We start from the raw sequence: 14386 nt of genomic DNA on the forward strand, positions 1-14386 counted from the left end.
GTTGTTAGTAAATATCTAGTGAACAAATGCATGGAACCTGCTGTGCCAGGAACAGCAAGAGTGTTTAAGTTCTAATAGCATCCTGGCCTGGTGTTTAGCATGGACACATGTAGAGAAAGTAGTGGCACCAGAGCCACTTTGTTACCACCTTTTTGCTATCCACATGTGTTTTGTGCTTAACCTGGAGCAAATTCTGGTGCTCAAAATTTGTTTCTTGAACCAGTAGCTGTGCCACAGGTTACTAATGATGTACATAAAATCCCAAAGGCAGACACCCTTTCATAATCCCCTAGGTAAATTCATAGAATATGAGTTTATCTGAAACATCTCTTCATTCTGCCTCTACCTCTCCTCCCAGAGGCAATAGTACCCCCACTGCCCAGTGCCACTGAGAATATCTGAAATAATCTTAAATACAGAGCAGATAAGACTTCAATATAAAATTCTTGTCTTCCAGAAAAGAACACAATGATAATATGAATAAATGGCATATGGAAGCTGAAAACTCCTTTAACTTAGTCATTATCTCCACTTTCTCTAGAGTACAAATCAAAGTCTCATAGTTTATACTATGCTAAAAAAATCTAGATATTTTTCTGGTATAAATCAATAGAAATCTGCTTGAAATAATGGGTGATGCAAATTACTGGGTGATTTTGTCTCACCCTCCTATAAAGATGTAGATAATATATAATATAGTAGATTATATATTTAATGCTAAAGATCCATGTGCCAATAAAATATTCATGATTATAAAAATAGGTCAAAATAATACAAAAATGGCACTATTTTGTGTGAGCATGTGTGTATGATGCGTGTTCAGCAAAGATAGCATTTTGTTTTTTGTTTTTTAAGGAAAATGTATAGTACTACTAGATTTTACATTACAGTTCTGGGTACCAGTGATTTTAATAGGTCAGAGACTGTGAATAAAATCCCAGGGGTTTTTTTTGTTTGTTTGTTTTTGTTTGTTTTTTTGTCTGTGTGGGCTCTTTCATGAGTTGTCTGTAGCTCTTTATGCTTCTGATTTCTATATTATAATATTCTGTTATGCCTGTCTCAACAAGCTCAAAATAGTCATGCTACTGTTGTTTATAGCAATGATCAGTGTGAACTCAGATCCACATGACAGGGAATAAATAATCCCAGTTTAAATCATGAAAAGGAAACAACAGAAACAATCTTTCTAAATTCAATTGAGGATCTAGTTCATGGGGAACACCTGTTTCTGAATAATGTTCCAGCAAGATGGAAGAATGCACACTGAGAAAGGAGATAATTGTGAAAACATTTAAGCTGTTCAGGAAAGGTAGCAAGGACATTGAATAATGCTGTTAGAATAGTGAATGAGGTGCTTTCTTTCCAACTCTCCAAGGTGAACTTCTAACGTCTAAAAAGGTGCAAAGTATCTTCAAATACCCTCAAGTCTAGTGAAATGCAAGTTTTTAAGTTTCTGTGTATATTTTCTTCAATAATTAGAAATTTGTTCCCAATATACATAAATTGTGTGAATTATGTAAATTTATGTCAACTGGGGGATATTTGGAAAGAGAAGAAATGACACTTTAAAGTGGAGCTAAGGGGTGCCTCGGTGGCTCAGTCAGTTAAGTGTCTGCCTTCAACTCATTTCATGATCTCAGGGTCCTGGGATGGAGTCCCGTGTCAGGCTCCCTGCTCAGCAGGGAGTCTGCTTCTCCCTTTCCCTCCGCCCCCAACCCTGTTCCTACATGTGCTTTCTCTCTCAAATAAATAAATAAAATCTTGAAAAAAGAAACTTCAAAAAATAATAAAGTGGAGTTGGGGGAAGGGGTATGAAATAGTTTGTATGATTAAGTCCTGAAGAATACCAAGCAGGGGAAGTGAACCATTGCTTTGGAAATGACAATGGTGAGAAGAAGATCATGTCTCAGAAGATATACAGGAGACTGTTTTGACCTTCAGGGCTGGAGAGAGGCTAATGTCTGTCAGAGGAACATGAGGAACAGAGCAACCAGGAAAGCCCTATGCACATGTCTCACTATTCAAGGCCATTCTCCTTCTTGACCTTGGTCAGGAATGATGGGGAAGAAAGATTCAAAAATGTTTTTTTGTGCTAAGTTCACAGAAATTCTTTATTGTTAACATAAGGACTTCATCTGCTGTTAGACATTAGTGATCCTAAAATGTCACTACTCTTCAAAATTATATGAGTGTGTCAGAGAGCAAAAGTGGGTATACAAAGAAAAGAAAATAAAGAGTACATACTAATATGTTAAAGTGGTTATGTCTCATTTATATTTTTTAGTATCTAAAGATAAAATTTCAAATTTAAAATGTATAAATCAGAAGCTTTTACTATTTTAATCAAAGCAAATCAAGCCAAAAAGAATGTAATTGTTATTTTATAAGCAAAAAAAAAAAAACCACTGGAGAGATCTAGAAGTTTAGTTATTAAATTATGATCTTTTTAGTGCCATTATGTGCCTCTTACTGTGCTGTTTACTTTTCATATATGATCCTCAATTCTCATGAAAAAAATCTGAGAAGTAGTTAATGACCATCCTGATTTTACACATGAGAAAGTGAAGTTTGGATGCTGTAAGTAACTTGCCTATATTTACACAGATGGAAGCAGCAAAGATTTTCACCTAAGTTTGACTTATTCCAAAGCCCACAACCTTTCCACTATACCATTTTGTCCTTTAGAGACTTTCTAACTAGTAGTATTGACATAGTACTAATGGTGGTAGGGGTTGTACCTGCTAACATTTACATCAGAGGGTTTGTGAAGGCTTTATGTATATTGACCCAGTGAATCCTAACATCAATCTATGAGGTAGATGCTGTAACTGTTATCATTTTGCATATGGGACACTGAGGCAGAACACTCTGTTTAAGGAATATGCCCATGGTCACACAGCTAATTACAGGCATAGCTAGGATTTTGAATGGGAGTTGATTATCTAACAAAGGTTTTGGGATGGAAAAAATAATATATGATAGTACCAATCCAGATCTTTATTGTGTCCTCAATAAACATCTTTATTTAGGGAACTATCTGTATTTCTTTATTAAACACACAAGTTTGCATAAAGGGTCTTCTCATGTTTTTTCTGAAGATCTTTTAGGTTTCTCAACTTCAAGTTGTCTAACATGGATGCAGTTCCAATAAACAGACCAATATGACAAACTATCGTATTTCATATATTTTATATATATTAATAGATGTCAAACTCTAGAGGAAGTTAAAAAATTAGTATCTGAAATAAACACAGTAGTATAATTCATCAAATAGTATAATGTAAAGTATCCAGTTGGGTAATGATACAAAATTAGTAATATAAATTAAGCTATTTTAAAATTAGTATTTATTAGACTTATGGTGGTGATCGTTTTTGCAATATGCACAAATATCGAATCGTTACATTGTCTACCTGAAACTAATACAATATTATACATCAATTATGCCTCAATAAAAAAATAAAAAAAGAAGGAAGAGAAAAGGAATTACTAATAAATGGAGAAATACAGCATAGCACCTAGAATGCCTTAGGCTATCTGAAACTGGGTTATTTGTCACCTGAGACATTAGATAATAACTCCTATCTTTCAAGGTTGTTGTGAAGTTTCAAGATAATATGTGTAAAGTTCCTAGAATCTAGTCACCCTCAAAGAAATGGTATTCTCATTATTATGTACCCAACTAGAAAAGAGTTTTTCGGAATAATTGCATCTTCTTTTTTGACATCGCATTTGACAATTTTATGTGTGAATGAACAACTGCTAAAATTAAATTACATGTTGCCTTGTATTATACATTTGCTTCTGAAAGCAGCCAGTAAATAAATTCAGAATTGAATTGTATTTCAAATGAACTAGGAAATTTTTTTCTATTTGAAAGCATATGTTGGTCAATCTTATGAAAGTTAAGAAGCTTTTGGATTCAGAATAATCTGTATCATGTTTATAAATGTGGATTTGTAGGCAGCCAGTTTGTTTAAATGAAAACATATCGATATGTCAACTTCTATGTGCCAGTTGTATTTATAGCTCAAGACCTATCAACTTCAATTTTTAAGGGTATGATGTATTTTAGAAAAATTGTTACTAATCTTTTCAATTTTTAGCTTACTTTTTCAATTGTAAGTGCTTTAGATCAAGAAGAAATTGATCAAGTGGCTTTTTTTTCATTAATATATTGGTGTTCTAATTTAAAATTTCATGTGCTTCCTAAATTCAATGGAAATATTGCCACATTTATTGATTTAAATTCAACATTCAAATTCTATGAGAAATAAGATATATAATTTTTTTCCAAAAATTCATAGCTTTATAACCCATGATAAAAAATATGGCCTGAAATATACCTATGTTCAACTTAGAATATTTATGTTATAAATTTTTAGGAAACTTGTCTTCTGGTTAACATGAGACAACAGTGCCACCTTTAGTATATTTCAATACATAAGTTTTAGTAGAAATTGCTTGCTGCGACAGGTGACTTTCTCTTAAGGAAGTACAAATTAGAGGATCTGGAGCAGGTAACACTTTGTGATATCATCTACCTTCATAAATAATTAGTTGTGTTGTTATTTGAAAGTCCTTTTGCCAGTATGTTACATTTTTATGTTACTGGCCTGCTCCTTTCAAATTCTAGTCTATTTGCAAAGACACATATAAACTTTATCGTTCTCAAAAGACTTTGGTTTTTAAGTCCCACCCAATTTTATTAGCAGGACTATAATATTATTTTCTTAACTCTAATTAACAGTATATTGTTCTTCCTTAGGCACAATATATGCATGGTGTTTCCATTTCAAAGTCTTTGAAGAAACCAAACATAATCAGATTAGCTAGCTGGCTATCCATCTATCTATTTATCCTGTTTACGGGGTTCCCTGGGTGGCTCAGTGGTTTAGTGTTGCCTTCGCCCTGGGGCGTAATCCTGGAGTCCAGAGATCGAGTCCCACATCAGGCTCCCTGCATGGAGCCTGCTTCTCCCTCTGCCTGTGTCTCTGCCTCTCTGTCTCTCTCTCTCTGTGTCTCTCATGAATAAATAAATAAAATCTTAAAAAAAAAAAAGATTTTCCTGATTACATGTACCAAGTACAATCACACTTGGTAAATGTATACTTAATCCTGAGCAAGTATTCTAGTTTAGAAATTATGCTAATGTTCAAATTCCAGCTACTTTTTAAAGTTCCTGGATCCATAAATCTAAGCACTGAATTTTAATCATAAAAAATATGTTTCTGTAATTTTTTTTATTACCTACTGAAGATTTATGTCTACTGTATTCTGGGTAAATGTAAGATAAAGAAAGAGGAAAACTAAAGTTGTAATGCTAAAGGTATTTTCAAGTTCATTTCATCAATAGTTACTGCCCAGGCATTTCTTCTCTGCAAGGAGTATATTAGTTTATTTCAATGGTCATTTACTCTAGAACTCTGCTAATTACATGAATATACAACGTGAGGTCACATTTTTCATAGGTTTTGAATTAGTAGGGTATTTATTCTTATACCTTATTGATAAATATGCTCTAAACGCATACAGTTTCCCTATAAAGTTTTACTTATTAACAATCTGATATGAAGACATATAATGAATTCAGAATTATACTAGGTGAAGTTAGGGATCAAAATGAAGTATATAATGGTATTACGGCTTTTAAAGGACTTGCAATTTGTGAGAAAGTTACTATATTGTATGCTATTAAAGAATAGGAAATTATTTTCTTCTATATTAATGATGTAAAGGAAGGCAGTGGTGTGCATCTGCTGTATGCCTGACACCATACAATATGTTCACATATGTAAACTTGAATATTAGAATATGTCAATTTGAAGGGAGTCAAATACATCTAAATATATGACTGAAACTCTAAGACCTACGGTTAGTAAGAAAAAAAAAACCCCAGAAATACTTAATGGGGCAGTTTGAGGTTTAATTTCAGCTGAGTTTTAATATCTTAAAAACCCAGTGTGTATGATACTAGGTCCAGTCCTATTTTAAATTCCCTGTGTAGTTTATTTTAAGCCCCGTAGGCATGGTACTAACTTCTCCATTATACAGAAAAGAAAAGAAAATCAAAAGACTGTAATAAATCTGCCAAAGTAAACCTATTGAATAGTTGATCCAAGATTCACCCCAACTCACTTGGTTATATGACCAAAGAATTTTCCCTAGTGTAACATTTCTCAGCAACTGGGATTGCTGGCAGTAAGACAAGTTGCTCCCTTAGAGAACTGTGGTACTTACAGTCCCTCTGCAGTCATGAGGATGATATACCCTAATTTGAAAATCACTAATAACTGGCACTAAGTCATTGATAAGAACTGGATTCCTGACAATTACTATTTTACTTTGCTAGTGGGATGACTTACAGATTCCATTTTTGGAAGGGGCTTACATGTTCTTTGAACTCATGTTTGAATGATCACTCAACTCCCAACGTAAGCAAATTGTTGAATATGCCCTGTTGGGTCTTTGAGAATGATAAAAATAAAGAAACATAGTAGGGATTCAACAAATATCATTTGTTCCTTTGCCACTTGGATATGTAGTTGTTAGAAACAGGTAATAGAACATAAGGTAAAATCCTTCACATCCTCCTTTGAGCAAGCAGAGGGAAGAGAATAATACATATTATAGCAGAGATAAATAAATTTATTATTGTAGTGGAGATCCTGGCCAAGGAAATTAGGCAAGAAAATTTACTGAAAGGATCCAGACTGGAAACGAATTAGATAGTGATAATTTTTGAATAGGCTTACAAATATCAAAACCTACTGATTTATAATTTCAGTGGTGTACCATGTGTGAATTATCTCTGTTTTGTAAAAGAGAATCACACAGATCTTTATACAATTTTTTTTAAAAAGGAAAAGAAATCCAAAACTCTTAAATTAGCAACTTTTTTCCTGACCTACTCCCCTTTTCCTGCGTGACATGATTCTATTTTTACGATTCACTGGTTTCCATTTTTATGTCTCTCTAGCTCATGGAGAGAAACACGAGGAGTTAGTCACCTTAGGAAGCCCGGATTCCCATACTATTAGTGAGGGGCAAAAATCTTCAGGAACTTCCAAAACAAGAAAAGGCAAAGATAAATCTTCGGAGAAAGACAAGACAGCCAAAGAAAAGCAAGCACCTCGCTTTGAGCCTCCGGTGGGTGTAAATGTACATTCATGGGGTCCCTACTTGTCTATCTTTCCTGTGGACAAAATTGAAAATGTCCATCTCCTTGATTCTAGCAACCATCTAGATAAATTTAAGGATGTTCCTTGGATACTTTCTGCCAGCTGCTTTCCCAAGTTTAGAATCAAAAATCTATTAATCAAAATTTTAAGACACTGTGTCTATAAGACACTGAATTTTGGCTTTGGCCTTTAATATTAATATTATACAGTCCTTACCTTCAAAAAGCTTGCAGTCTGATGGAGGAGACTGATGGCAAACAGAGTTTTAATATGAGATGCTGCATGTGAAGTGGTAGGAAGAAGAGGTACTTATTCTAGCTTCTCTCTCCTAGAGGAGCCAAATCCTGACCTGATTCAAAGAGCAAAGACATTCTAAGGTGAAAATTAACACACTCTATGTGGTTTTTTGTTTTGTTTTGTTTGTTTAGCATTAAAGTATGAAAGATGGGGCTGGAGAGGTAAGGGTCAGAAGGAGGAGGACTTTAAGCCTCATTAGGAGGCTAGGACTCTATATCTACAGCCCAGAAGTCATGATTCCAAATTCCTTCAGGACCAGTTAGGTAATTACAATGATTAGGGATAAGGAAGAAGTTGTGGGGGCAAAGTTGAGGAGTGTAAGCACAGTCCTAAACATACTCAAATTCAGATTATTTAAAAACACTGAACTCAAATTACCCATGAGGATAAAATCTTCCGAACACTTGTGATCACTGTCTAGGCTAAGCTGGGCTGGGGGTGGGATGGAAGAAGAGGGATTAAAAAATAAATTGACGTGATCAGATTTACATTTCAGATACCCTGGTGGCTTTTAAAGGTATACATTTAAAGGGAAAAAGACTAGGGATGTGGAAAATCATTCAAGAAACTACTGCAGTAATCCAGACAAAAGCCGGCAAAGTGTACCAGGTACAGGTAAGAAAGGAGGAAGAAGACAAAAAAGAACTATCAACGAAATGAACAGTGCACATAGTTCTTAATGCCAAGTGGGTGAGAAGGAACAAGAAGAAACAAAGGATATCTCTTGGGTTTGCAGGTGAATCAACTGAATAGGGTGTTGGTATCACTAGTAAAGGACAATAAAGGTAAATTAACAAATTGGGAGAAAAGATAATGACCAGCTGCCCTACCCTTCAGTAGTGAAAAATCCTGTCCAGTTGCATTGCCAGGATTTAATTTGTTAGTTGGATTGTACCCTTGGAAACATTGGAAAGTAAAGCTTAACCTGACTTCTTGCTGGGGGTGGAATGGAACTGATGAGGGGTGGCCCCTTGGCTGCTGCTCTTCCTTTGTGTTGGGACTCAGCTGATGGAGGCCAGCTCTAGTCAATATCAGTGCTGAGAAGAGGAAAGTTACTAGTGCTGCAGGAACAGTTGCAATCTGCATCCAAGAAGTCTTCTTGGATGCAAGAAGTCTGGTGGGAAGCAGAGAAGCAGCTGCTTTTTTTTGTGCTCACTCAAACATTATTGGAGGATAAGTCACATCAGTCCACAAAGAGGTTTTCATCCAGGCAAAATAAGATATAAATGGATTAAAGTGAAGCAGATTCTTCAGGACCCTGAGATCATGACCTGAACTGAAGCCAAGAGTCTGACACTTAACTGACTTAGCCACCCAGATGCCTCCATGTGTCCTATTTTAAAAAGAACTTTGAACTTTGTTTCAAAGTCTGTTTTTGGCAATCAGAATGAAATGATTTCACATTTAGCTCAAGTTAAGCCAAGTTCTAGGACATTTTAAAAAGGGTCAGTTTGTGGCTGGTTAAAACAGAAAACCATTAAACCATTAAATCTCTGAAAAAGTATAGTGTTCAATGCAGCAGAAAATAGTTTTCCAGAAAAGAAAAGCCACGGTAAGAATGAAGGTGAAGATAGGGGGAAGTGAGTGAAGCCTTTTATTACACAGTATAACCACGGAATTTGAAGAGTCATTGCAGCTTCTATCAAATCATATTAATTCATACTTCAAATGTCAGGGGAAACATGCCTTATAAAAAGGAAAATAAACATTGCTAGGATAAATCAGAAATTGAATATAAAAACACTGAAGAAGAAAAATCCAGTTCTCCAGGTCCTGGCATCCTCACTGACAAGAAGCTATGCTTATATTTTCTTTATACGCTGTGGAAAAGCCTGCAAGCCCCACTGGACAGCTGAGATTCTTCCAGTTTCTACTAAGCAAAGTACCGCTCACTTTCTTATCCCATTGGAGGTGTGCAAACTCGATAGCTAGTTACACTAGTTGGCCTATCCCCAAATCAAAGTCTGATTGGGTCAGGAGAACAAAAACAGGGGATGAAAGCTGTGTGGGCTATGGCAAAGACAAAAAGGCAAAAAAGCAGAGAAAAAAAAAAGGATTTGTCTCTTCAGAAAGAAAAGATTATAAGGGTATTAATGACAGAACCCCGGCTTTAGTTCAAACATAGAACAACGGACCCAAAGATCTATGTTAATAGGATCAAAAACTGACTCTTCATCTACTGTAATTTCTTGAGGGAAAAGAAGTGACTTCCATGGAAAGAATTGGTCTATATTTATTACAATTATTACAAGAATGGTGCTCTTCAGGCCTTAATTGGCTACATGAAAACAATGAAAGGAAGAGCTATCCCAATTCTCACAATTGATGGCAGAAGAGCGAGGGGGTTGTGTGGTTGCTCTTCAGATACTTCCAAAATGAGTTAAGCTTGCTTAGAAGCCAGTTCTTCAGCTCTTCGACTGCATTTGAGGTGTATGCACAGCTGTCATATGAGCTTTCCTATTGAAGTTATTTTGTCGGGACCTAGATGAATGTGAGGAACTTTATCAAAAATTAGTATCACATGTGTTTTCACAAAACGTCATTGTTAAAGCAGTCAAACCGAGTTGGAGCCATGCATTTTTGACTCCTAAAAGGAGTCAAACGTGGGGAAGTACTTCCAAACCATGCATTTTTGACTCCTAAAGGAGTCAAACGTGGGGAAGTACTCTCAAGGATAGAATGGGATATGCACCAATGATTGAACAAGCAAGGAATCCACAGTCCTGAGGGAACTGCAATAAGTACCATGATAAACAAGGGGAAATGCCAAAAGCTTTTCTATTCAGAAACTATGGTCATTTCCCCGGAATCAACTCTTACTATTTGGGTAGCTGTCAGTATAAAATGTGGCAGGCCATATGAGCCTCATCTGCTACTCCAGGATACTTTGTAGAGCATGCATTTGGGAAGTGATCTTCATCAAGCTGAGTGACAAGTCACCTTCTGAATAGCTCCTAAGTGTTTGTGCTGCATGAGCATAAACATCTTTGGCCAGATGTCCCATTCGAGTGCATAGTATACTACACTATAGTATATATAGTATCTGGGCATTGGACATTATAAGACACATGTGAGAGACACTGATATACACAAGCTTGAAAACCAAACTGTCTAATGATACAAATAGTGCTATAAATACAGCAGTCCATATAGTACTTGATGATTTATTGCTTCCTGAAACATATTTTAGAGTCAGCCCTATAACGTGTGATAACATACCTCTCTCTGGATGAAAATCGAAATGAAAAGCTGCAGCTGGGGGCATTAAGGTATGTAAAAAGAAATGAAGAAAAAAATTAAAAAACTTGTAAAAATATTAAGTCAAGAAAAAGCAATTCTACAGAAAAGTAGTGATTGGGAAAAAAAAACTGGTGGCCCTCCATTCTTTTTCAAATTGTGATGAATGTTCAGAAGATCCATCATTTAATAAGGAGTTGTGGAATTCGACCTGAATTAACTTTGAAATACTCATGAATTCTGAGGAATCCGAGAAAAGATGGTACTTGGATCAGTTTGCGCAGCACACAATGCATTCTGTAACCAAGAATTCACATGAGAATTACAGAATTCACACAAGAATCAGGTTTTTAAGATAATAATAACTAAGCTTTAGGAATCTTAATATTGTGCCAGTTGATTAGTAGGCATTGATGTTATATTGTTTCATATTTGAAGATGTATTAACATATATGCCAAACAAGAAACTGAAAACATATTATACTTTGTATTTTCACTTTAATCACCATAATCATGTTGAATTTACTTGATCATCGATTTTATTTCATGCAGAAAAGCTAATTTCTTCTTAAATTTATGTTACTTATGTTTTCACTGGCTACATTTTATAATCCAAATGCTGCCCTTTATTGTAATAGCTAAATAGATATGGAAAAAGAAAGAAAAATTTCTTTATCAAGGGATTATTACTTTTGAAAGGACCAGACTCAATTTTCTTAAAAGCAGGTTATTTTTTAAAAATTTTTTAAAATTATTTTTTAAATGTATGTAGTCATGAGAGATAGAAATCTCTTTCTAGAGAGAGGCAGAGACACAGGCAGAAGGAGAAGCAGGCTCCCTGCGGGGAACCTGATGTGGGACTCAATCCCAGGACCCTGGGGCCACGACCTGAGCCAAAGGCAGACACGCGACCACTGAGCCACCCAGGTGTCCCTGAAATTAGATTATTTTTTAACATTGTTTGGTTAAAAAACATAGGTGAATTGATTTCAATCAACCACTTTCTTTCCTTGAAATGTCAAAATAATGCTGCGCGTTAACTTCTCTAGATGTAGCTCCAGTTTATCATTCAGTTTTATGAAATAAATTATTTGGATTCACTAAGAAAATATTATTATCATCCACAAAATAAATTATTGAGCTTTAAAACAAACTCTTACATGTTTACAAATTCATAAACTCTTACATGTGCCCCTAACCCTGTAGTCCTTCATCATAGTCCCTTTCCTGATCCTAGAGAAGTTTCTGATAGACTCATTTATCATGCAGCATAAAAGATAATAAAATCTTTTGTACTGTGTTGTAAAAGGAAGAAATAAAAGAGCTTTCAATTGTGAGATTTAAGTTCTCATCTGAGCATTAGGGGAATATTGTAGAAGGGAAAAAGATCTCTCACAAGAACTTTATTCAGTGGCCCTACAGATCCCTGCTTCGCCATCTACATTATTTAACATGGATAATTGACATTGTCTCAATAGCGTATGTAAAGTGCTAGTAACCACGTTAGATTCAGCCTCTCTCCCTATCAGATTGTCACCAATGAGCCTCACTTATCTACATATTTCAAGCCCTATGTCAATCTGCTTCTAGCCTATAGTTTGTGAAAATAATCCTATGAGATTTCAAATGTTAACTTTCATAATGTGTATATATCCATTATGGACATGATCAACTATTCCTCCCCTCATTTTTTAAAGAGATGCTGTATACTCCTAAATGCAATTTAGAATTTTCTTTTTTTCTTTGTTGACAGTTGTTAGGTAAAATTTGCATGCAGTGAAATGCAGTAATCTTAATTATACAATTCAATGAATTGTGACAAGGGCATTCACCCTGTAACCCACATCTCTATCAAGGTATAAAGTATAGACCATTTCCATAAGCTTGGAGATTCCCTCAAGCCTCTTTGCGCTGGATTCTGACATCTTCACACACATCTGCAGGCAGCAGTTTTGCCTGTTCTGGAATTTCATACAAATGAATCATAAAAGATGTATTCTTCTCTGCTCAACTTCTTGATCTTAGTATGATGTCTACCTGTAAGATTCATCTGCATTGTGGTTAACCTCAATAGTTTATTACTTTTTAATGTAAGTAGCCTTCAATGATATGGCCAGATGATAATTTGTTTATCTGTTCATCAATTGAGAAACATTTATATTGTTTCCTTTTTTGGCTTTTATGAGTAAGGCTATAATAAATTTTTAGTCCAATATTTTTGTGAACATGTGTGTTCATTTCTCCTGGGTAAAAACTTAATAGTTAGATTATGGGTCATGGGCTAAAATCCAGAGCCTTTTGAATGGAGGAGAAAACACCTGACCCAAAGATTTTTATTTTATTTATCAGGTATCCACTGTTCACCCTCAACAAGAGGACCCAAATAAACCATACTGGATTTTGAGGTTGGTCACTGAACACAATGAAGCAGAATTTTTCGAAGTGAAAAAAGATACAGAACGAGCAGATGAAATCCGAGCCATGAAACAGGCCTGGGAGACAACCGAGCCAGGAAGAGCTATCAAGGTCACTCGAGTTTGAAAAGTTGTTCTTTAACTTTCCATTCCTAGGCATTGGTCTGAAGGAAGGGCCATGTTGGTAAAAGTGCCTAGTCTTTCCTTTAGGAATGGTACCTGGAATTTTGTTAGACACTCACTAAATGTTAAGACCACATTTGAATACATTGCGAAATGTTGTGCAGATGACCAATACCAGATGACTCGCAGAAGCGAAGTACATAATGGTGCCACTTATTGGCCCAAACTACAGATTCCCTCATTCTTTCATGTGGTGTGGGCAAATCCATGTCTGTTCTCACTCTCCCAAGTCAGAAAGGATAAAAATATTTAATATGTGCTTTCATGTACTTTGGACAGCCTTGAATGGATAGAAAGCATGTAGAATAACATACTTCGTGTCTCCCATCCTACTCGATTTCACATAAGAATCATTGCTACAGGGAACCATTATTGCTCATCTGTGTTTCATGTTCCAACTCAGGGTTAGTAAGCCAGATGAAAAAGGCTCAGGAGCAACTGGATCTAAGCCTGCATGCCTAGTGTATTCATTTTAGGACTGCTTCTTCATTAGTTCTCAAAAACAACTGTCAGAATGATGGATGGCTCAGAATTTGAGTTTCTTTGATAATCAGAGCTGGCCTCATTCAAACTGCCATACTTATTCACATTCTCCTGCTTCTTTCATGCATTCTTTAAGTGTTGTTGCCTGGACTGTTGTTCATTGATAGCATTTGTTCTTTAGGCTTCCCAGGCTCGCCTGCATTACCTCAGCCAGTTCATTAAGAAAATACCAGATGCTGACAGTGTGCCTGTGAGTGAGAGCCAAACTAAAGCAGTGGAGGAAGGTCAGTGAACCCTGCCCCAACTGCCTCTGAGCATGGAGCTGTGCCTTGTACCTTTTGAAAGATAGAGCATATTCTACAGGATAGGAAAACAGATTCTGAGATGTTTGCTTTTTACCAAGCAGATGTTTGCTTTTTCCACAAGGAGGCAGGGTTTTCTCCATTTAAGAAAAGATGAAACCAGAAATATGAATGCAGCCTGGTTCAAAGGTGGCAGTGTGTGACCTTAAAGGCAGGCCTACTAGTGTCAGTCAGGCACCTTTCTAATAATAATAACTATAAATAATAGCAATAAGATCAAGCTAACCGC

The 14386-nt window shown here is 35.8% G+C and overlaps 1 protein-coding gene and 1 pseudogene across 3 annotated transcripts in view; both read left to right on the forward strand.

Annotated features, from left to right (window-relative positions):
* The window catches only part of ADGB (androglobin), a 161521-nt gene that overhangs the window by 134743 nt on the left and 12392 nt on the right, over positions 1 to 14386 (forward strand). For all 3 annotated transcript variants that reach the window (XM_072827003.1, XM_072826994.1, XM_072826985.1), the window contains exons 30-32: positions 6980 to 7149; positions 13065 to 13241; positions 13977 to 14079. In XM_072827003.1, coding sequence (XP_072683104.1) covers positions 6980 to 7149; positions 13065 to 13241; positions 13977 to 14079 — 450 coding nt within the window. The remainder of the gene's footprint in view (positions 1 to 6979; positions 7150 to 13064; positions 13242 to 13976; positions 14080 to 14386) is intronic.
* LOC140608552 (calcium-independent phospholipase A2-gamma pseudogene) lies at positions 8805 to 10878 on the forward strand (annotated as a pseudogene).

This window comes from Canis lupus, chromosome 1 (assembly GCF_048164855.1).
Source record: "Canis lupus baileyi chromosome 1, mCanLup2.hap1, whole genome shotgun sequence".
Taxonomy (NCBI): domain Eukaryota; kingdom Metazoa; phylum Chordata; class Mammalia; order Carnivora; family Canidae; genus Canis; species Canis lupus.